Below are 23,363 nucleotides of genomic sequence, written 5' to 3'. Positions count from 1 at the left end.
AAAACTTCCAGTGGAAAAACAAGAGATGACATGGGGTAGATGTGTTCCCCTACTGCAAAGGTGGCCAAACTGTGGCTCGGGAGCCACATGTGGCTCTTTCACACATACTGTGTGGCTTTTGAAGCCACCACCACTCTGCTGGCTGGCTTGGAGACGGCATTTCTCTCTTTGAATCACTTCACCAAGCCAGCTGGCAGCTTGGAGAATGCATGTAAAGTTAAAGTTGCTTTCTTTTCACTTCTCCCTCCCTCTCATCTATTTGCCTTCCTTCCTTCCGGCTCTGAAACATCTGACGTTCATGCGCTGTGGCTCTGAAACATCTGAGGTTTACTCTATGTGGCTCTTATGTTAAGCAAGTTTGGCCACCCCGACCTACTGTATTTTTTTCCAGCTGTTGCCTATTGTCCTGAACATTCACGTATAGAGCAGGGAAATGGATCTGTTATCAGGAAAGCCAACCATTCTCACCCACCGTCTGCACAGCATAAGCTGAAGAGGAGAGAGGGAAAAACTATTTTTGCCTAGAGAAGCACTGTAGCTTGAGCAAGGAGCTGGAAGCCCACTGGCTATGAGGTTCTTATGAATGCTTGCTTAAAAAAACATTCTTAAGGTTGCACAGACAAACTGAAATGTAGGGAATGGAATCCTATTGCATCTCTCTGTCACATCCATTCTTGGCTTCTATTGTACCAAACCCTCCCTAAAGTGGTTATTTCTTAACAATATAGGTAAACCTGACTCCACTATGTCCAAAGGAAAAGACAGAGCAAGAAAATGGTAACTCAACTGACTTCTCACCTCCAAAGAGGGAAAGCAGCTAATTGCATTAGGCAGAGACACTGCAAGTTAGGCTGCCTATCTCCATCCACTCTCCCTTTAAACAAACCACAGAACTCTGAAATTGCAGCACTTCTTATTAGGTTTCTCCACAAGTCTCCATCTTTCCTGTCTAATTTTGCTAGCAGCCCTTTTATTCTGTGTGAGAGCAAGAGGGTATGAAAACAGGAGGGTATGAGACTGCAGGATGGGGGGGGGCAGAGCATAATGCTTTCTCAATGGATGCATGCTTTCTCAATGCCTCAAAGCATTTACGTGAGTGGGTTCCCAGGCAAGGATCTGGGAACCTTAATTATAACCTTACACTACAGAAGGAAGCCAGCAAATCAACTGTACCTTAGATGCAGCCAGACTGTGCCGTAGTTTTTCAAGTCTCTGGGCTGAATCGAGCAGCAATGTTCTCAAAAATGCCGATGGTGAAAAACTGTCACAAAATCTAAGAACCGTGACGTTGTACCCATCAGAGACAATGAGGTAAGGTAACCTTGGATGGGACGTTACAGAAAATCTCTGCCTCATATGGTCTCCTTCAGAGGCTGATGAATTATGGGAGTGATTTGAGTCTTGAAGCAGAGCAAGGTGTGATCTAGCAAATAAAAGACGGAATTATCAGGAAAATAAATCAGGAGATACGGTTTACCTTATCATGCAAACACACTCAGGGGATGATTCAGTGCTCCTCCTCCAGATCCATTTCCCCCCCCTGCAGTAGGGGGCTGGCCTAACATGGATGACCCAGGCTAGCACAATTTCATCAGATCTCAGAAGCTAAGCAGGGTCAGCCCAGGTAAGTATTTGGATGGGAGACCGTCAAGGAAGTCCAAGGTTGCTATGCAGAGGCAGTCAGTGGTAAACCATCTCTGGCAGCAAAAACAAATGAACAAACAAAAAAAGGGATTGCTGTAGTAGTGGCCTCTTCCCCTACCAGCCCGTCCTCCTATGTGCAAACCTCCATGTTTTGGAGAAGGATTGGATGTGCAACCCTAAAGACACTTCCCTGGAAGTAAGCACCATTGAATAGACCTCTAAATGATTTTGGGTGAATTTGGGATTGCAGGCTGGATCATCTCCTCAAATTGTATTAAAAATTGTACAATAAATGCAACAATGTAACCCACAATGCCAGAAAAATAAACCTAGTTCTGCTTTCCCTAGAGATGCTTTACGTTTTATGCTCTTTCCTGACAACATATATACTACAAAATACAAAATGTGAACCAAAAAAAAGCACAATGGAAATGATGAAAATGATGAAATGTTCACAAAGAACTGCAGGATATATTCTCAACACCCAAAAGGATAGATCCAGATGGGCAGCCGTGTTGGTCTGAAGCAACAGAACAAAGTAGGAGTCCAGTAGCACCTTTAAGACCAACAAAGTTTTATTCAGAATATAAGCTTTCATATGCATGCATACTTCTCAGACAATGGAATGGGATACAGTGACAAACATGTCCTTTGTTTATCCCAGACTTGTAGCAATAGAGCAATTAACAGGCAGCTTTTATTAACTTTTATTGGTTTCCCACGCAAACGCTATCCAGACTAAATGCTTTTTCAATTTGTTAATTACACTATTTTGCCACTGGAGTCTAACTTTGTATCACTTTGTATACTTAACCACTACCCACCAGCTATAAGTAGCTCTGCTCACTGTACCCCATTCCATTGTCTGAAGACGTATGAGTGCATACGAAAGCTTACATTCTGAATAAAACTTTGTTCATCTTAAAGGTGCTAGTGGACTCCTACCAAAAAGGATAGTTAGATCTCTCTTGCACTTGATTTGATAGAAATTTTGATAGAAATTCTGATGATGATTCATTAACATCTGGATATCAAACTCTCTCAGATAGGTCTCCTTGTTTTTTATAAGACTAATGTTGCAACCAGGCTGATATTCCAGTGTGCAAGTATCTCCACTCTTTTTTTATTGTAAAAGTTTACCTAAACTTTACTTCTTTCTGAACCCTGACATGATCTTGCCCTTGTGCGTTTACGTGGCTCACATGGCTCAAACACAGCAGCAGATATTAACAGCACTTCCCCTCCTCCTTGTACTGTGCCATAGCAACTCCACCTTCATTCCTGCCAGGCATCCGGCAACACAGTAGTCTCCAGGCTACTCATACTGCTCATATGCATGGTTGTTCCAAGAGGGCAAATGGAACCAGAAAGCTGATCTCATTAAGCAAGAGGCCATACTGAACTTATATAGTGACCTCAAACACCCAGAACAGCCTGACATAATCACTGGGTTGCATCTGTGTTTGTTGCCAGAGGCCAACTTGCCGTTCAAGCACCTGCACTGCCATAACATCCCACTCCCCTGATCTCCATCCTTTTGCTACTCCAATAGAGTGGCCTAATGATTTGTGAGGAGCTGTGGCTCAGTGGTAAAGCATCTGCTTGGCATGCAGACAGTCTCAGGTTCAACCCCTGGTATCTCCAGTTAAAAGATCTGGCAGTAGGTGATGTGAAAGACCTCTGCCGGAGACCTTGGGGAGCAGCTGCCACTATGAATGGACACTACTGACTCTGATGGATCAAGGGTCTGATCCAGTATAAAGCAGTTTCATACTATTCGCTCCCCAGCAAACCTTGGGCCTGAGCTCTTTACAGGAAAGGCTGTTATTCTCTTGTTTAGCAAAACAACTAAAGCCGTATTCTTGAAACAACCAATCAAAACAGTTCAGCTGTGGTTCCTTCTTTGCAAATGTGGAAAATCCCACAGTATTTGGTCACCTAAAGGAAAATGCCATTGTGCACAATGTGATGGAGTGGGGAAGACATGTAACATGGAATGACATCAACCAAAACAGGCCACTTGGAACGGCAAGTGGAGAGTTCAAATAAATTTTATTTTAGTGTAGAACTCATTTCATTTAGGATTTTGCCAGTAGTTTTTATTCCATCAAATACTTCACAGCTCATAAATTTATTTGACTAGTGCTTCAAAAGTATGCAAAAACCAGCATCATGTTCACTTTGGTTAGAACAGAGAAGGCTTCATTGGGACCTATAATCACACATGAACAAAAGGACCAGGCGCAGACAATGAAAGTCTAAATGTGCGGATTACAACAAAATTATTTCAATCACTGAGGCACTGTAGTGTATAAAACTGTAGTACATTTAGGAACAGTCTAAGGTCCCAATGGCAATTTGTGTTTTAGTTATCAGAGACAGCTATTTTAGAAATACTTAAAAGCTGTCACTGTACTGTCATTTTAAGGCACTTGGATGGCAACCTAAGTCCCAATGAATAAAATGGGCCTTACTTATGTGTAAACCTACTTAAGACTGTTCCCTTAGAGTGATATTTCATCAATGATTCATTTCTACCAGCTGCTGCTACTCCATTGCTGTCACTGGCCCCATCTTTCATACCACACAGAACCAGTGTGTGCACTGAAAAATGGGAGTTCTAGGGTGTGTTTCCCATAAGAACCATTTTAAGGGTGGGAGGTATGAGGAATATACCTAGAACAAAATGTATCCAGTGAAACAGAAGTATGTACAAAAGATATTAATGAGTGGGAAGGAATTATTTTAAATTTGTCCTTCTTGTTTTCTCTTGCAATCCTCAATTTATGATCCCTTTGGAGACAGAAAAAATACTGCAAGCCACCATGGGACAGGAAGCTTTACAGATATATTAGGTACATATAAACAGAGGATTTTCACAATAAAAATGTTGTGTAAGGCATTTAGTGCAATGCAGTGTACGACGCCAATGCTGTGTCTGAGCTGCAGGCATAACCACATATATTCAGATTTCTCCATAACAATGTTTTGTGTGGGTTTTGTTCTGCTTGCTGACACCATCTGGGAGGAAGAGATCAACAAGGCTTGGAAGACTATATTTCCACCATAAAATTGTTTAGTGAATAACCATGTTTAAGTTTTCCTCCTTCCCATAGTAAATAGCTTTTGTAAAAGTGGAGGTAAAGGGGAGGTAGCTAAGTTCATGCAAACAGGATCAGGATCCAAAAAAAACGTTTCAGGTCCCTTGCTGCACTTAATTTAACCCTTAACGTTAAGAAATTACACAAAAATTAGGAATGCCAAATTAATAAAAGTCCATATACAGATTGAACTAGTATTTTATTCATGCAAAATCATTTATCTATACATTAAAAAGTCCTTTACCTACAAAAATACCTCCATTTCTCACGGTGCAATATAACTGCAGTTCTAGAAATCTGACATTTTGAATACGTTATTTCACAAATGGTTATTTCAGTATTTGGACAGCATAATTGAGTTAATGCTCCAGTAGTTCTAAAGAACTACCCTGTGTTTTTTAAACAAAATGTTTATTTCATTCCTTACTTTGTTCTTTTTTAATGAAGACTATTACTTAAGGACAGCCTCTTAAGACTATATTAAAAACACATGGTCCTAATAGTTATTTAAATAAGTCATACTTACATGATGAACATGTCATTTGCTCAGCAGGACAAAGCCATTTAAGAAATAGAAGAGAACTATGAATGAGAAACAGATATTGAGAAGAAAGACACAGAAAAAAGCAAAAGAATTAATTGGAAGGCAAGACATTTAAAATAGAAGAATGTGTTGGAAAGAAAGATATGATCGAATGATTAAAACAAGCCCTCCAGAACATTTTGATTTTTCTCACCTGTATGTTACTAATGGATGCAGAGGAACAAATTCTGCTGGTCCAAACTCTACAGAGCAACCAAAAGTAACTAAAGTCAGAAGTTCACCCAAACATGTCATTAGGATCAATGAGCCACGTTTTAACATGCAAGCCAAGAACAGGCTATCAGGGGTCCAGCTCATGCTAGCAATCCAGTAGGACCTGGGAATAGCACAACAAATGACACTTTTAGGAATAAGTATCCACTGTCAGCTCAGGTTTCTATTTTAAAAGAAATATCTTCTGGGGGGGAAAAGTACTTTTTGAGTTGATACTGACCTTATAAACTTTGATGGAACGTTCCGATTCTTGCTTCCACAACCCTTAACACTACCAGAGACAGTAACAAAATTCACTGTGTTCATAAACAGGATTTGAGTTGCCTGAATTTTTTAAAAAAGAAACATTTATAGTGCAAGACAGAACAATCAACCTATATGTAAACACAGCGCTATAAAATATGAGGATCTGTTTTGTGTTTCAGTATGTTCCTAGCTCTTATGACAAACCCAGTAAATCAATATAACACACACATGGGCAGTTGCTGAATATGTGTTGATATATGTAACATGAAATAGAGACTTCCAGACTCATTTATTTATCCTTTACTAATGTCTTTGTCAGAGGTAATTCTAAAGTTGTTTACAATGGCAGTCAACAGCCTGAATATTATGAACAGGACAATTTTGTCATTTATGCTCTGTTCATACCTGAGGATCTTTTTGATTGACAGCAATTGCTAGTACAAGCCCATCATTTGAAAATGTAGTCAGCAGAGCACCTCTTGATTTCATTGCCTCACAACAGGGGATCAAACTACGCAGAGAGCACGTCGGCTGTGCCCAGTGTATCCGAAAGGGAGAAGAACTACACAGAAGAATAGAGAGAGGGGGGAAATGACAAAAGAAACTGCAGGTCTGGATTTCTGTGCCCTTACAGATGCAAAGTGAACAATGTATGCAACTAAAACCCACTGTTCAGTAAACTGGATTTTTAAATCAACATTATAGACCAATTGTTAAATGTTAGGATACACAGCATATATTTGAAAATAAACACAGATAGAGTGAATATGTAAATGGTTAGCTAACAATTCATTATGTATGTATGAAAACATTTAACCATGCATACAGAAGCATTTTTCCTCATAAAGTACCAGCATGTTATTCAAAACATGTGGCGGTAGATTTCCAATATCAGGCTTTAAAAATTTGTGTTATAATTCTAGAATTTTTAAAAAACTTACCTAGCACTTTTAAAACTGTTCTCCTGCCATCGAATTTCTAAAAATGTTAGCATTAAACACTCCGCAGAACAAAATGCAAAGCAACATAGGCAGCAGTCACCCAGCATCTGCCAATAAACCAAAATGATGTTTAATAATAATTCTTGGAGAGAGAGAGAAATCGACAACTAAAGATCAAATTACCTAAAAGCTATTCCTGAAGCTCACTTGGAGCACTAGATTTGAATTTTATGTAAGCTTACATGTCCTACCCTTGATAGCTTATACTGAACTCAAGCAAGTATAGGATGTGAAAGTTACAAAATATTATGGCTGAATCCTAGCCAGAAAAAAAATACACAGGAAGGTGCATTTTTTTTTAAATTGCTGCCCATGTACCAGTCAGAATGGCACACTGCCAGTGCAGCCAATACCCTGGCACAAGTGGTTAGGATTCAGGTATTACACATTACTGTTGTCATGATCTGAGCAGGACTAGGAGACAAGGCCTAGGCCTAGAGACCAGTGTGGGAGTAGAAAGCAGACGCAACAGCCCCCACTGTATAGTGGGGATTTGTTCCAAAGAGAGACAAAGCAGCCATAACAGCTACATTCAAGTCCAGTAGCACCTTAGAGACCAACAGACCCTGCAAATCTTGAGAGCATTCCATACAGGAGTGATATGGTTTCTTCTGCGTTCTATTTAAAATGTAGTTAATAGCAAATGTACCGTATATGTTTTTATCATGGTCACAACTACAGAACTGGTACCAGAAGTCTCACTATACAAATCAGAAAGACCATCCTCAATTAAGTCCATGAGAGCAATTGTTCATTTTACCTCATTTTTGATGAATTCAGCACTCACTGTAGTTTCTTTGTCTTCGACAGATGGCAATGCAATTGAGGCTTCAGGGATAATTTGCGACCACTGCCCCATTAAAGAATGTTTGGAGGATGTATTTTCACATTCTGTGCTCTCCCACACAAAGACACAAATGGAAGTAGCAAGGAGCACTTTTTTCCCATCGTCGGAAATATATAGATGTAGCCTCAAAGAACATTCTAGAAAATAATGTTCAGTGTCAGAACAGCTTCTCAGTTTCTAAATTACTGCATGAAATATGTTGCTAGCATACTAACTGTTATTAAATGTTATTAAAAGTAACTATGTAATAAGAACATAAGAAGAACCCTACTGGATCAGACCAATGGTCCACTTAGTCCAGCATCCTGTCTCACAGAGTGGCCAATCAGTTCCTCTAAATGGCCCACAATAGGGCATAGGTTTTCCCCTGATGCTGCTTCCTGGCTCTGGGATTCAGAAGCGTAGTAGTGTCTCTGAATGTGGAGGTTGCCCTCAGTCACCATGGCTAGTAGCCATTAATACACTTAATGTGTTTGTTGAGTTTCATGCTGCAAAAAGATTAAATCTGGGGAACTCGTTATATATAGTATACATTTTACTACTATCCAGCATTCCTCTCATGGATTGCTGCCTTGTCGTGGCGAGAGGGCTTGCACGGTTCAATGAGGCTGTGGGCTATGCCATGCAGGGCCACCCAAGATGGACAGGCCACAGCTGAGAACCCAGACTAAATGTAATCCACTGGAGAAGGAAATGGCAAACCACTTCAGTATCCTTGCCAAGAAAACCCCATGAACAGAAACAAAAGGCTAAAAGATACGGCACTGGAACATCAGCCCCTCAAGTCAGAAGGTGCCCAATATGCTACTGGGGAAGAGCGTTCAAGTAACCACAGAAAGAGTGAAGCGGCTGGGCCAAAGCCGAAAGGACGCACAGCTGTGGATGTGTCTGATGGTGAAAGAACAGTCTGATGCTGCAAAGAACAATACTACATCAGAACGTGGAATCTATGAATCAAGGTAAGCTAGATGTGGTCAAATAAGAGATGGCAAGACTGAAACTCGACATCTTGGAAATCAGTGAACTAAAATGGACAGGAATGGGTGAATTTAACTCAGAGGATCAGTATATCTATTATTGTGGCCAAGAGTCCCATAGAAGAAATGGTGTGGCCTTTATAGTTAACAAGACAGTGAGGAAGGCAGTAATGGGATACAGTCTCAAAAATGACAGAATGATCTCGGTCCGTATCCAAGGCAAACCATTCAATATCACAGTAATCCAAGTCTATGCCCCAACCACTGATGCAGAAGAGGCTGAAGTGGACCAGTTCTATGAAGATCTACAACACCTTCTAGAATTAACACCAAAAAAAGATGTCCTCCTCATCATAGGGGACAGGAATGCCAAAGTAGGAAGTCAAAAGGTGACCGGAACAACTGACAAGTTTGGCCTTGGAGAACAAAATGAAGCCGGGCAAAGGCAAATAGAGTTTTGTCAAGAGAACAAACTGGTCATAGCGAACACCCTCTTTCAACAACCTAAAAGGCGACTCTACACATAGACATCACCTGATGAGCAACACAGAAATCAAATTGATTATATACTCTGCAGTCAAAGATAGAGAAGCTCCTTACAGTTAGCTAAAACAAGACCTGGAGCTGACTGCGGCTCAGATCATGAGCTACTCATCGCAAAATTCAGGCTTAAACTGAAGAAAACTGGGGAAGCCATTAGGCCATTCAGGTTTGAACTTGATCACATCCCTTATGAATATACAGTGGTGAAGAATAGGTTTAAGGAACTAGAGTTGATAGACAGAGTGCCTGAAGAACTATGGAGGTTCGTGACTTTGTACAGAAGGCAGCAATCAGCACCATCCCAAAGAAAAAGAAATGCAAGAAAGCAAAGTGGCTGTGTGATGAGGCTTTACAAATAACTGAGGAAAGAAGGAAAGCGAAAGGCAAAGGTGAAAAGGAAAGATTCACCCAACTGAATGCAGATTTCCAGAGAACAGCAAGGAGAGATAAGGAGGCCTTCCTGAAGGAACAATGCAAAGCAATAGAGGAAAATAATAGAATGGGAAGGACAAGAGATCTATTCAAGAAAGTTGGAGAAATCAAGGGAACGTTTCGTGCAAAGATGGCCATGATCAAGGACAAAAACGGTAGGGACCTAACAGAAGCAAAAGACATCAGGAAGATGTGGCAAGAATACACAGAAGAATTATACAAGAAGGATCTCAATGTCCCAGACAACCATGACAGTGAAATCGATGACCTTGAGCCAGACATCCTGGAGTGTGAAGTCAAATGGGCTTTAGAAAGCATTACTAACAACAAAGTGAGCGGAGATGATGGTATCCCAGTTGAGCTATTCAAAGTCCTAAAAGGTGATGCTGTTAAAGAAGATGGAAGATATTGGATTTATATCCTGCCCTCCACTCCGAAGAGTCTCAGAGCAGCTCACAATCTCCTTTACCTTCCTCCCCTGCAACAGACACCCTGTGAGGTGGGTGGGGCTGGAGAGGGCTCTCACAGCAGCTGCCCTTTCAAGGACAATCTCTGCCAGAGCTATGGCTGACCCAAGGCCATGCCAGCAGGTGCAAGCGGAGGAGTGGGGAATCAAACCCGGTTCTCCCAGATAAGAGTCCGCACACTTAACCACTACACCAAACTGGCTCTCCATAAAGTGATGCACACATTGTGTGGATCACAACAAACTGTGGCACGTCCTTAAAGAGATGGGAGTACCAGACCACCTCACATGCCTCCTGAGAAACCTGTATAAGGGTCAAGAAGCAACTGTCAGAACGGGATATGGAACAACTGATTGGTTTAGAATAGGAAAAGGAGTTCGACAAGGATGTATATTGTCACCCTGCTTATTTAATTTATATGCAGAGTACATCATGCAGCATGCTGGCCTGGATGAAGCACAAACCGGAATTAAGATTGCAGGGAAAAACATCAACAACCTCAGATATGCAGATGACACTACTCTAATGGCAGAAAGTGAAGAGGACCTAAAGAACCTCTTGTTAAGGGTGAAAGAGGAGAGCACAAAAGTAGGCTTGAAACTCAACATCTGGCCCCACCACACCTTGGCAAATAGAAGGGGAAGACATGGAAGTAGTGACAGACTTCACATTTCTGGGATCCAAGATTACTGCAGATGGTGACTGTAGCCATGAAATCAAAAGACGTTTGCTCTTTTGGCGAACCTGGGCAGTGTAATAAAAAGTAGAGACATCACCCTGCCAACAAAAGTCCATATAGTCAAAGCGATGGTATTCCCAGTAGTAATGTATGGCTTGAGAGCTGGACCATAAGGAAGGCAGAGCACAGAAGAATAGATGCTTTTGAGATGTAGTGCTGAAGAAGACTCTTGAGAGTCCCTTGGACTGCAAGAAGATCAAATCAGTCAGTCCTAAGGGAAATCAACCCAGACTGTTCACTGGAAGGTCAGATGCTGAAGCTGAAGCTCAAATACTTTGGCCACCAAATGAGAAGGGAGCACTCCCTGGAGAAGATCCTGATGCTAGGAAAGACAGAAGGCAAAAGAAGAAGCGGATGGCAAAAGATGAGATGGCTGGACAGTGTTACTGATGTAACAAACACAAATTTGAGCAGACTTCGGAGGATGGTGGAAGACAGGAAGGCCTGGCGTGACTTTGTCCATGGGGTTGTAAAGAGTCGGAATCGACTGTGCGACAACAACAGGATCCCATTCCTGTATTGCATTAATGAGGAACATTATTAGTAATATTATCCACAGTAAAATAAATTAAGCATTGTGAGTCCTTATTTCTTTGCTCTAGATATAATTTTAGGTTTAATAATATATCAATCATATTTATTTGTTAAATCAAAAGCAAAACTAAAATCTTAACAAATATATTACATGAATATATCTACCTTTTGCTGTCATGACTGCTTTTTTAGATTCCTCGACTGCTGGAACAGTTTTTAGATCATCTTGATCTTTGTGCCAAAGAAAGAACTCTCCTGTTTCAAGCAACCCTGCCAGCCAAGCCGCTTTGAAATAAGGAAAAAAGGATTTTAAATAACGCAACAATATTAACATTTTCCCTCTACAATTTCTGTTGTTGCTTATAGTTTTCGTAAGTGTAATTAATTTCAGTTAAATAAATTTAAATATAGAATAGAACTTTTAGTACTTCTACTTAACCATTTCTTGATGCTGTTAAGACTACGACATTTTTCAGTAAAGGATGTAACTGAGGGATCTTCTTTTTTGTCTTTCCCGAAAGTAAGTTAATTTCATTTATGTTTTTGTCATCCAGAAGAAATACAGCCTCCTTTTCCTATTATTACAAAAATAATAACTGTCAATCTTTTATACAACAATCTGCTCTTTAGTTTTGTCTGAATAAGCACAACGAAGCTCAAAGCCCTTTTTGTATTAAGAATAAGACTGTTTTGTTGATGTTTAATTTTGTGCTTTTGTTTCTTTAAGTCTAAAAAAGAAATGCTGATAAGTCTAAAAAGAAACACATACATGAAAACTCCCCATTACCGTGTGTCACAGAAGATGTTAAAGCCTACATTTACTTGTAATACTGAGAAGGCAATGGGATTGCAGCAACGCATAATCAGACATACTGAACAACTTAGTCCAAGCAAAGCACTTTTGTCCCATTAATTTCAATGGTGAAGAGTTAAGCATGTAACACTGAAATAAATAAGGCTTAAAAGTTATTTGCACTGGTAGGACCATGACCCTTACTGTATGTCATATCAAAATGAAGTGAGTTATTACCTGTCCCAACCAAATGATTCGAGGCCAGGGCTTCTTTTGCTTGATACACGTTGAAGCTAGAACTTCTAATTTAATTTCCATGATCATTAATACTCAGGACAGTCGTAAGAATTTAAGAAGGAAAAGTCCTGGTTGAAAGTCTGCCAACATGCCTGGAAAAGTGGTTAAATGTATTTAATTTCTGAAATTCAGATCCAAAGAACAAGAACTCAGTTCTTTTTTTTGGGGGGGGGGGGAGGTGATGGTATCATCAACTGAAATTGATTCAGTTCATGTATGCAGGGCCATTCCAAACCAGAATAGGCACTTCATAGTTTGAAGAATTCTTTACAGTTCCTACTAGCTAGGATTACCAGGTCCTACTTGGCAGCTGGTGGAGTGCTCCTGGGTTCTTTCCAGGATTTTCTGTGTGATGACACAGAAGATCTTGGAAAGGACCTGGGAGCCCTCTGGCAGCTGCCAAGTAGGATCTGGCAATCCTAGCTAGTAGGGATTGTAAAGAATGTCAGAGGGATGCTCTAGTTTTTGGGCAAAACTTTTATATTTTTTGCCTTCAAGATCCCCAAACCCCACCCGACATTGGTGACACAATTATATCACTACTAGCCCCCCCCTACTCTTGTCTGGTACACCTAGAATTGGAGTGGTTCATTGTGGCTATTCTGAATCCATAGCACTCATATACACAACCCCAGTGGCTCCTATGCTTCACCATGACAGTTTCATTGAGCTGAGCAGGGCCTTCTGCAGCTGCTGCTCTGCAAATGCGCAAGATCAACAACAGCCCATATACATGCATCCCCTGTTGTGGTCCCCACATGGCCTCATCCTGTTGGTTGCATTGACTAATCTTGACTTGAGTCTCAGTAAAAAGGTGTACTATAAATAAATACATTATCAAAAATCCTGGCCCTACAAAGTAAATAAATGAGACTTATTGGCACCTGTAGATTGCAAGCACACATACATCCAGCAGGAATCCTTCTGTGGCATCTTTGCTCCATTTAGATGCTTTGTAAGGCCCAACCATGATGCTCAATGGGTTGCTTTGGGCCAGTCACTATCTGTTGCATCTGTTCAGATGGTTGCTCAGGTGATGAAATGAAATAAACCCAAAGTGCATGACCTGCTTTTTTTTTTTTTTGAGAAATGCAGAAAAAGCATAATTTAAAAGCTAAGAAGAAAAAGATGTGCCCTGAAGAAGCATACAATAATGTAACAGGAGCCCTGCTGGATCAGACTAGTAGCTCATCTAGTCTAGCACCCCATTTCACACAGTGGCAAACCAGTTCTTCTGGAGGTCCAACAACAGGGGATAAAGACCAAAGCCTTCCCCAATATTGCCTCCTTGCACTGTATACCTCAGACGGTATTTGGCAGCTGACAACCCCAAAATGTGAAGATCTCCTTTAGTCACCATGTCTAGTAACTACTGATGGACCTATCCTCCTTGAATCTGTCTATCCCCTTTTAAAGCGGTCTATTTTTGTGGTCATCACTACACCCCATGGCAGCAAATTCCACATTTTAATTACACATTGCCTAAAGAAGGATTTCTTTTTCCTTGTCCTGTTCCTTTGATTGTCCTGCCCACCAACTAGATTGGGTGCCCTTGGACTTCTAGTATTTGGGGAGAGGGAGAAAAAGTTCACTCTGTACACTCTTTCTACCCTGTACATAATTTTATAAACCTCTACAATGTCCCCCCTTAGTCATCCGTTTTCTAAAATGAAAAGTCCCAGCCTCTTCAGGAAAGGGGAAACACAACTTTCCTACAGTCTGTTCATTAATGGTTTAAAGTAAGCCAGGCCAACAGGCAATGGCTGGGTAGGCTCCATGCAGCCCCCTAGTGCCCAAGCAATTACATCTATGTGCCTTTGACTTAGATACAAGATCCAATCAGTACTTCAAAACTTCTAGAGAACCTAGAGGGAGAGATTGAATGAGCTGAACTCTGAAGAGCAACGGATGCTCGCCAACACAAATTTCAAAACAGCATATCTAAGAAACAAAAACAGGGGCACAGCTTTATTAGTTTCTGGTAGGTTTCAAAAAACAGGGACTCTCCCTGGTAAACAAGGGGAAGCTTGCAAAGTACCGTATGCCATGACCAGGCACCACCTATCTTCAGGAAAAAGCCAAAGGTCAATCCCTACCTGGGAGTATGCCTGAGGAGAAACCCAGCTTAGTCTATTGCAACCACCACCACCACCACAACAAGAGTCTTGGAACCTCTGGACATGTTTTTATTCCGATATACATCAATCCAACAAAATTTATGCTAGGAAATTTTTTTGCTTCTCCTCTCCCCCTGCAGTCCACTGATTTTCCCCCAAATGCTGCTCTTGGGGAAAAGCGGACTCTCAAGAACGGCAAATCAGGGATCTGCCACAGAAAGGAGGGAACTAGCAAAAACTTCCTTCTCATTAGCAGAAAATTTAGTCTGGATCCATCCCAGCAAATGCAGCAAGAACTGGTCCCCTGTCTTAGGGCAGAGCTATGCTAGAAAGAAAGTTCTGCTTGTTTTGTCTAGATCAGGGGCAGCCAAACTTGCTTGATGTAAGAGTCACATAGAATAAATGTCAGATGTTTGAGAGCTGCAATGAAGGAAGGAAGAAAAGAAGGAAGATGGATGATGAGAGAGAGAGAAATGACAGATAGATAGATGAAAGATAGATGGAGGGAGGGAGGGAGAAGAGGTAGAAAGAAACTTCAAATGCATTCTCCAAGCTGGCTTGGAATGTATGTATGCTATGTATGCTACCACACATGTATATATGTATGTATGCTACCAGCTATGTATGGCTCTGCTCAGCTATGTATGGCTTTGCTCACTGTGCTGGATTCCTCATCTGATGTGCTTAAGAGCACACAAAAGCTTACATTCTAAATAAAAATTGGTTGGTCTCAAAGGTGCCACTTGACTCCTGCTTTGTTCAACTACTTCAGACCAACACGGCTGCCCGCTTGGATCTAGACAGACTGACAGACAGACGGGCGGACGGATGGAGAAGTAGAAAGAAAGCAACTTTAACTTCAAATGCATTCTCCATGCCACCAGCTGGCTTGGAAAACTGTTAAAGAGTCAAATGCCTCCTTCAGGCTGGCTGATGGGGCGGTAGGTGCTTCGAGAGCCACACCATACGCGTGAAAGAGCTACGGTTTGGCCACGCCTGGTCTAGATAGCGGGAATAAACAAGCTTTCAGGCACCCGCCACCATCCTGGCCGTCTCTGGTGAGGGAGGAAGGGAGGCAACCCGCTCCCCCTGCCTCCAGCCTTGGGAATGAAAATCCTCTCTATCCCCCATGGAAGCAAGAAGGAAGCTAAATACCGCTGGAGCGTGAGAGGAAATGAGGAGTTCTTCTCCCTCCCTCCCTCCCGCCCTAAGTGCCTGTGGTGGCCGAGGGCTCCCTCCGGGCTCGGCTGACCCACCGTCCGCGTCGGCGTTCCCTCAGCCCCAACGGCTCTCCTTCCGTGCGGCCTCAGCGCCTCCGGGACTACCAGTAGGTAGGCGGAGCGGCGAGGACAGGAACGGCGACTGCGCATGCGTCGCCAGGCTACCCTCGCAACGCTTGATAGATGCGGGAGCGTGGCCGCGTTGGTCTGAAAACAGGGGAACAAAGTTTGAGTGTGCGTGCGCACGGAAGTTTATACTTTGGGGGGGGGGGGGAACCCTATGGAGTCTTAAAGGTACCAGTGGACTCAAACTTTGTTTTTGCGGCGCGTTAGGAGTATGCGGCTGCTTGAGTTAGGCTTTCCTCCTTTTTGCTGTTAATAACGCCATTCTTCCCGTAGGTGAAGTGTTTTGTCTATGACAGGGCAACCCTGTGCCCTTATTCATAGAATCAGAGTTGGAAGGGACCTCCAGGGTCATCTAGTCCACCTCCCCGCACAATGCAGGAAACTCACATTTTCTTGCTCCCATATCTCAAGCTGTCTTCCCCAGTCCTTGGGAGTGCAACACTGAACATGGGCTCAGTGCCCTATAAATGCTGACTTAGAATTTAGAAATTATTCCACCCTAATGTCATTAAAATCAATGGGGTCAGACTGGAATCAACGGGGGCTGTGTTAAATCACTGCATAGCATAAAAAAGAAGTCCAATGGCGCTTCGAAGAGCTAACAAAAGTTGAGTCAGCAGTAATTCACGTTGAGTCAAAGTGTGACAATAGCTGTTTTCATGGATGCTCAGGGCACTGCAAATTTTAAAACTTTTTAATTTTGCTGCAACAGAGTAACAGGATTACCCACCTGGGTTTATGTGCTTGAGACTGAAATACAAAAGGCTGAGCTAGGGGATCCTCTGGAATTACAACTCATTTCATCTAGAGAAATCAGTTCCCCCGGAAAAAAATGATGCTTTGGAGGGTGGACTCTATGGCACTGTACCCCACTGAGGTCCCTGTCCATCCCCAGGCCCCACAACCCAAATCTCCAGGATTTTCCCAGTCTGGATCTGGTGACACTACCCCACATTCCCTGCTAGTGACCGGGGCGGTGAGGGGGTGGTGTCTGGAACTCTACTTGTAAAGCTAAACAAGCTTTCTCAGCACTACAAACTAATAATGTTCAGCTCTGTCATATTGACTAGCATCAGTAACTACTAGACAGCAGAGAATAATACAAACTAACAGGTATCTGGGAGCTTCAGGATAAGGGCAGTGGTGGTGGAAAGTGCCATCAAGTTGCAGCCAAATTATGACCTTTTTTTCCAGCAGGAATGCTGGCTTGGTATCAGGGGGTGTGGCCCAGGGCTTTCTTTGTAGAAAAAGTCCAGGAGGAACTTGTTTGCCTATTAGGCCACACCCCCTGACATCAATCCAGCTGGAACTATGTTCCTGCTCAAAAAAACCCCATGGTGTGGCCGAATATGCTGGGCTTTTTCTACAAAAAAAGCCCTGGTAACCTATACATTTTCAAAGCAAGAGACAGAGGTGTTTTGCATTGCTTGCCTCTGCCTAGCAACACAGGACTTCCTTGGCGGTCTCCAGTGTTCCCTCTAAACTGAGTTAGCATGAGCTAGCTCACAGATTTTTAGCCTCCAGCTCACACATTTTTGTCTTAGCTCAGGAAGGAGGGTTCCAGAGCACAATAATTTATGCAGTAGCTCACAACTTTAATGCCAGTAGCTCACAAAGTAAAATTTTTGCTCACAAGACTCTTCAGCTTAGGGGGAACATTGGTGGTCTCCTATTCAAATGCTAACTAGCTTCTTAGCTTCTGAGATCAGGCTAGGCTGGGCCACCTATGTCAGGGAACAAAGAGCATGTAAAGGTTTCTTTAGGAGGTGCAGTCTAAAGTTTGTTTGCACTGCACTATATAAGGTTTGCACTTGCTGTAGGTTGCAGCCCAAGCTCAAAAATGTTCCTGCTACTGTCATCCACTTCCATGAAAATAATTTCCAGGCTCTTTCATGATTTATGTGCACAAAATCCTTAATGTAGCTTCTCCTCTGAGCCAAAAGCATAAGAACATAAGAGAAACCATGTTGGATCAGGCCAATGGCCCATCCAGTGCAACACTGTGTCACACAGTGGCCTATATATATATATATATATATATATATATATATATATATATATATATATATATATATATATAGACACACACTGTGGCTAATAGCCACTGATGGACCTCTGCTCCATATTTTTATCTAACCCCCTCTTGAAGCTGGCTATGCTTGTAGCCGCCGCCACCTCCTGTGGCAGTGAATTCCACATATTAATCACTCTTCTATCTGTTTTAACCTGACTGCTCAGCAATTTCATTGAATGTCCATGAGTTCTTGTATTGAAAGGGAGAAAAGTACTTCTTTCTCTTCTTTCTCCATCCCATGCATAATCTTGTAAACCTCTATGTCACCCCGCAGTGGACGTTTCTCCAAGCTAAAGAGCCCCAAGCGTTTTAACCTTTCTTCATAGGGAAAGTGTTCCAAACCTTTAATCACTCTAATTGCCCTTTTCTGCACTTTTTCCAATGCTATAATATCATTTTTGAGGTGCGGTGACCAGAATTGTACAGAGTATTCCAAAAGAGACCGCACCATCGATTTATACAGGGGCATTATGATACTGGCTGATTTGTTTTCAATCCTCTTCCTAATAATTCCCAGCATGGTGTTGGGCTTTTTTTTTTTTGCAATCGCTGTCTTGACATTTTCAGTGAGTTATCTACCAGGACCCCAAGATCTCTCTCTTGGTCAGTCTCTGCCAGTTCACACCCCATCAACTTGTATTTGTAGCTGGGATTCTTGTCCCCAATGTGCATTACTTTGCACTTGGCCACATTGAACCTCATCTACCACGTTGACGCCCACTCACCCAGCCTCAACAGATCCCTTTGGAGTGCCTCACAATCCTCTCTGGTTCTCACCACCCTGAACAATTTAGTGTCATTTGCAAACTTGGCCACTTCACTGCTTACTCTCAACTTCAAATCATTTATAAACAAGTTAAAGAGCATGGGACCCAGTACTGAGCCCTGCAGCACCCCAATGCTTACTGTCCTCCACTGCGAAGACTGCCCATTTATACTCTCTCTGCTTCCTATTAATTAGCCAGTTTTTGATCCACAAGAGGACCTGTCCTTTTACTCTCGAGCTTAGTAAGGAGCCTTTGATGAGGAACTTTATTAAAAGTTTTCTGGAAGTCAAGATAAACAACATCTATTGGGTCTCCTTTGTCCACGTTCGTTCACCCCCTCAAAGAAATGTAACAGGTTAGTGAGGCAAGATCTTCTCTTACAGAACCCATGCTGAGTCTTCCTCAGTAACTTGTGTTCATCAGTGTGCCTACTCATTCTGTCCTTGATAATGGTTTCTACCAACTTTCCCTGTATTGAAGTCAGAGTGACTGGCCTGTAATTTCCCAGATCTCCTCTGGAACCCTTTTTAAAGATGGGGGTGACATTTGCTACCTTCCAGTCCTCAGGAACAGAGGCAGATTTCAATGAAAGATTACATATTTTTGTCAGGAGATCCACAAGTTCAACTTTGAGTTCTTTCAGAACTCTTGGATGTATGCCATCCGGACCTGGTGACTTACTAGATTTTAATTCGTCTATCAGTTGTAGGACCTCCTCTCGTCACCTCAATCTGACTCAGGTCTTTCAACACCCTTTCCAAAATAAGTGGTTCTTAGGGTGGCCAGACCGTCCCGGGAGCCCGGGAATGTCCCGGTTCTGGCCACCCAATCCCGCCTCCCGGGCTGCCTATACCGGGACCATTAAAGGTCCCGGTTTAGCCAGCCCCGGAGGCGGTGGGCCGCGGGCGCCGGCGGGGAAGGCGGCGAGTGAGGGAGGGAGCGTCCCTGCGCCTGCGCAGGGCCCCTGCGCATGCGCAGGGACGCTCCCTCCCTCACTCGCCGCCTTCCCCGCCCGCGCGCGGGGCCCGGCGGCGGTGGTGGAGGCCTCTCCGTGGCCTCCGCTGGTCGCTGGAAGCCCTCGAGAGACTCTGGAGGGCCTCCAGCGACCAGCGGAGGCCGCGGAGAGGCCGCGGAGCACCCAGCGCTGGTCCCGGAAGGCCTTCCAGAGCCTCTGGAAGGCCTTCCGGGACCAGCGCCGACCAGCGAAGGCGTCCCCGCGGCCTCCGCTGGTCCCTGGAGGCCCTCCAGAGTCTCTGGAGGGCCTCCAGGGACCAGCGGAGGCCGCGGGGACGCCGCGGAGCACCCGGCGCTGGTCCCGGAAGGCCTTCCAGAGCCTCTGGAAGGCCTTCCGGGACCAGCGCCGACCAGCGAAGGCGTCCCCGCGGCCTCCGCTGGTCCCTGGAGGCCCTCCAGAGGCTCTGGAGGGCCTCCAGGGACCAGCGGAGGCCGCGGGGACGCCGCGGAGCACCCGGCGCTGGTCCCGGAAGGCCTTCCAGAGCCTCTGGAAGGCCTTCCGGGACCAGCGCCGACCAGCGAAGGCCTCCCCGCGGCCTCCGCTGGTCCCTGGAGGGCCTCCAGGGACCAGCGGAGGCCGCGGAGAGGCCACAGAGCAGCCGGCGCTGGTCCCTGGAGGCCTCCAGAGGCCAGCGCCGGTAGCGGAGAGGCCCGGCGCTGGTCCCTGGAGGCCTCCAGAGGCCAGCGCCGGCAGCTCCCTCCCTCGCCGCGAGGCCGCCGCCGCAGGACTCGCCGCCGCCGCCGCTGGACTCTACGCTGCCCTGGAAACAGGTAAGGGGGCCGAAAGCGGGGGGGCGGCCTTCCTTTCTTCCCTCCCTCCTCCCTCCCTTCCTTCCTTCCTTCCCTCACTCCCTTCCCTTCCTTCCTTCCCTCCCTCCTCCCTTCCTTCCTTTCTTCCTTCCCTTCCTTCCCTCACTCCCTTCCCTTCCTTCCCTCCCTCCCTCCTCCCTTCCTTTCTTTCTTCCTTCCCTCCCTCCCCCCTTCCTTCCCTCCCTCCCCCTTCCTTCCTTCCTTCCTTCCCTCCCTTCCTTCCCTTCCCTTCCCTCCCTCCTCCCTTCCTTCCCTCCTTATGTTCTTATGTGACACAGAGTGTTGGACTGGAGGGGCCACTGGCCTGATCTAACAGGGCTTCTCTTATGTTCTTATGTGACACAGAGTGTTGGACTGGAGGGGCCACTGGCCTGATCTAACAGGGCTTCTCTTATGTTCTTATGTGACCAGAGTGGTGGAGTGGATGAGCCATTGGTCTGATGCAACAGGGCTTCTCTTATATTTTTATGTGGCACAGAGTGTTGGACTGGAGGGGCCACTGGCCTGATCCAACAGGGCTTCTCTTATGTTCTTATGTGACACAGAGTGTTGGACTGGAGGGGCCACTGGCCTGATCTAACAGGGCTTCTCTTATGTTCTTATGTGACCAGAGTGGTGGAGTGGATGAGCCATTGGTCTGATGCAACAGGGCTTCTCTTATATTTTTATGTGGCACAGAGTGTTGGACTGGAGGGGCCATTGGTCTGATGCAACAGGGCTTCTCTTATATTTTTATGTGGCACAGAGTGTTGGACTGGAGGGGCCACTGGCCTGATGCAACAGGGCTTCTCTTATATTCTTATGTTACACAGAGTGTTGGACTGGAGGGGCCACTGGCCTGATGCAACAGGGCTTCTCTTATGTTCTTATGTGACGCAGAGTGTTGGACTGGATGGGCCACTGGCCTGATCCAACAGGGCTTCTCTTATGTTCTTATGTGACAATACTGACTTTGGTGGACCCAAGCACTGATTCAGTGTAAGGGAGCTTTGTGTTTGTGTCTTCTGGTGCAATTTTGTTCTCAGATCCTGTATTTACTTCATCAGTATATGGGATAAGGCACTTTCTCAACTGTGCTGCATAATGCAGCCTATTTATTTTGTCCTGTTGGCTCTGTCTGCGCCACCTTCATCACTTTCGGGGTGTGGATCCCCCACTGGGGTGGTCTCGTGACTCCCTCCGCCGGCTGTTTCTGATAGCCCTGCGCCCCCTCTTTCATTTGATATGTGTCCCGTGCGGGTGCCACCCTCCCGCCGGGAGATGCCGCAAAATGAGTCCCCTTGAGGCTTATGGCGGCAGGGCTCGGGGGAAGCGAGCTAGACTGCTGTTCTTTTGAGGGGTTATAGAGTGTTTCGAGACCGTCCCTGTGGCATCGGTCCCATCGTTGTGGGGCCCAGGGGGCCGGTGCAGCGGCACGCTGAAGCAGCCTGTCGGTCACTTCCGGGTTCCTGTCCTGCATCTCGACCTGTGTTATTAGTGACAGGCTGCTTCGGCGTGCCGCTGCGCAGGCCCCCTGGGCCCCACAACAATGGGACCGATGCCACAGGGACGGGCTGGAAACACTCTATAACCCCTCAAAAGAACAGCAGTCTAGCTCGCTTCCCCCGAGCCCTGCCGCCATAAGCCTCAAGGGGGCTCATTTTGCGGCATCTCCCGGCGGGAGGGTGGCACCCGCACGGGACACATATCAAATGAAAGAGGGGGCGCAGGGCTATCAGAAACAGCCGGCGGAGGGAGTCGGGAGACCACCCCACTGGGGGATCCACACCCCGAAAGTGATGAAGGTGGCGCAGATAGAGCCAACAGAGCAAACAGGACAATATAAATAGGCTGCATTATGCAGCACAGTTGAGAAAGTGCCTTATCCCATATACTGATGAAGTATATACAGGATTTCAGAACAAAATTGTTTCCGGCGGTGATATTTGGGGGATTTTTGGGGATGTCACAGGAAGTGCTGTGAAGTCACTTCCTGTTTCCGGCAGTGGCATTTGGGGGAAATGATGTCATTTGGGGGAAATGATGTCACAGGAAGTGATGTCACTTCCCATTTCCGGCAGGTGACGCGGGGAAATGATGTCACAGGAAGTGATGTCACTTCCTGTTTCCTGTGGTGGCATGAAGTCACCGGAAGTGACGTCGCTTCCTGTTTCCGGCGGCACACGCGCTTCGCGCGCGCGCACCCCTACCTCCCCCCCCCCCAACGTGTCCCTGGCTGGCCTTCAGACATTATGGTCACCCTAGTGGTTCTGGAGCAGGCAAACACTTCTCATCTTCCACAGTGAAGACGGAGGCAAAAAATGCATTCAGCTTCTCAGCCATTTCTCTATCCTCCTTCAGTAATCCTTTTACCCATTGGTCATCCAAGGGCCCCACTGCCTCCCTGGCTAGTTTCCTGCTTCTAATATATTTGAAGAAATTTTTATTGTTGGTCTTTTGTTTTTTGTAATATGCTCCTCATAGTCCCTTTTTGCCTGATCACAGTCTTGCATTTGATTTGCCACAGCCTGTGTTCCCTTTTATTAATCTCTTGGACTAGCTTTCCACCGCTTAAAGGAGTCCTTCTTACCTTTTGCAGCTTCCATTACTTTGTTTGTTAACCATGCAGGCCTTTTCTTATACCTGTTTGTGCCTTTCCTAACTTGTGGTATATATTTTATCTGAGCTTCTAGGATTGTAGTTTTAAATAGCCTTCAAGCTTCCCCAAGGGTTTTGACTGTATTTAACTTTCCTTTCAGCTTCCTCTTCACATGCCTCCTCATCTCAGAGAATTTACCCCTTTTAAAGTTAAACATCG

The 23,363-nt window shown here is 44.7% G+C and overlaps 1 protein-coding gene across 1 annotated transcript in view; it reads right to left on the bottom strand.

Moving 5' to 3' along the window:
* The window catches only part of CPLANE1 (ciliogenesis and planar polarity effector complex subunit 1), an 80,889-nt gene extending 65,012 nt beyond the window's left edge, over positions 1–15,877 (bottom strand). The window contains exons 1-11 of the mRNA XM_060236061.1: positions 15,812–15,877; positions 13,323–13,504; positions 12,379–12,530; positions 11,788–11,923; positions 11,514–11,633; positions 7,570–7,793; positions 6,750–6,856; positions 6,214–6,370; positions 5,783–5,886; positions 5,483–5,665; positions 1,174–1,423 (exon numbers count right to left, since the gene is read on the bottom strand). Of these exons, the coding sequence (XP_060092044.1) occupies positions 1,174–1,423; positions 5,483–5,665; positions 5,783–5,886; positions 6,214–6,370; positions 6,750–6,856; positions 7,570–7,793; positions 11,514–11,633; positions 11,788–11,923; positions 12,379–12,465 (1,368 nt within the window). The 5' untranslated portion in view covers positions 12,466–12,530; positions 13,323–13,504; positions 15,812–15,877. The remainder of the gene's footprint in view (positions 1–1,173; positions 1,424–5,482; positions 5,666–5,782; positions 5,887–6,213; positions 6,371–6,749; positions 6,857–7,569; positions 7,794–11,513; positions 11,634–11,787; positions 11,924–12,378; positions 12,531–13,322; positions 13,505–15,811) is intronic.
* Positions 15,878–23,363: the final 7,486 nt, after the last annotated feature.

This window comes from Heteronotia binoei, chromosome 4, assembly GCF_032191835.1.
Source record: "Heteronotia binoei isolate CCM8104 ecotype False Entrance Well chromosome 4, APGP_CSIRO_Hbin_v1, whole genome shotgun sequence".
Taxonomy (NCBI): Eukaryota; Metazoa; Chordata; class Lepidosauria; order Squamata; family Gekkonidae; genus Heteronotia; species Heteronotia binoei.
Note: the sequence above shows the minus strand (reverse complement) of the source record. Positions and strands in the feature narration are given on the sequence as shown.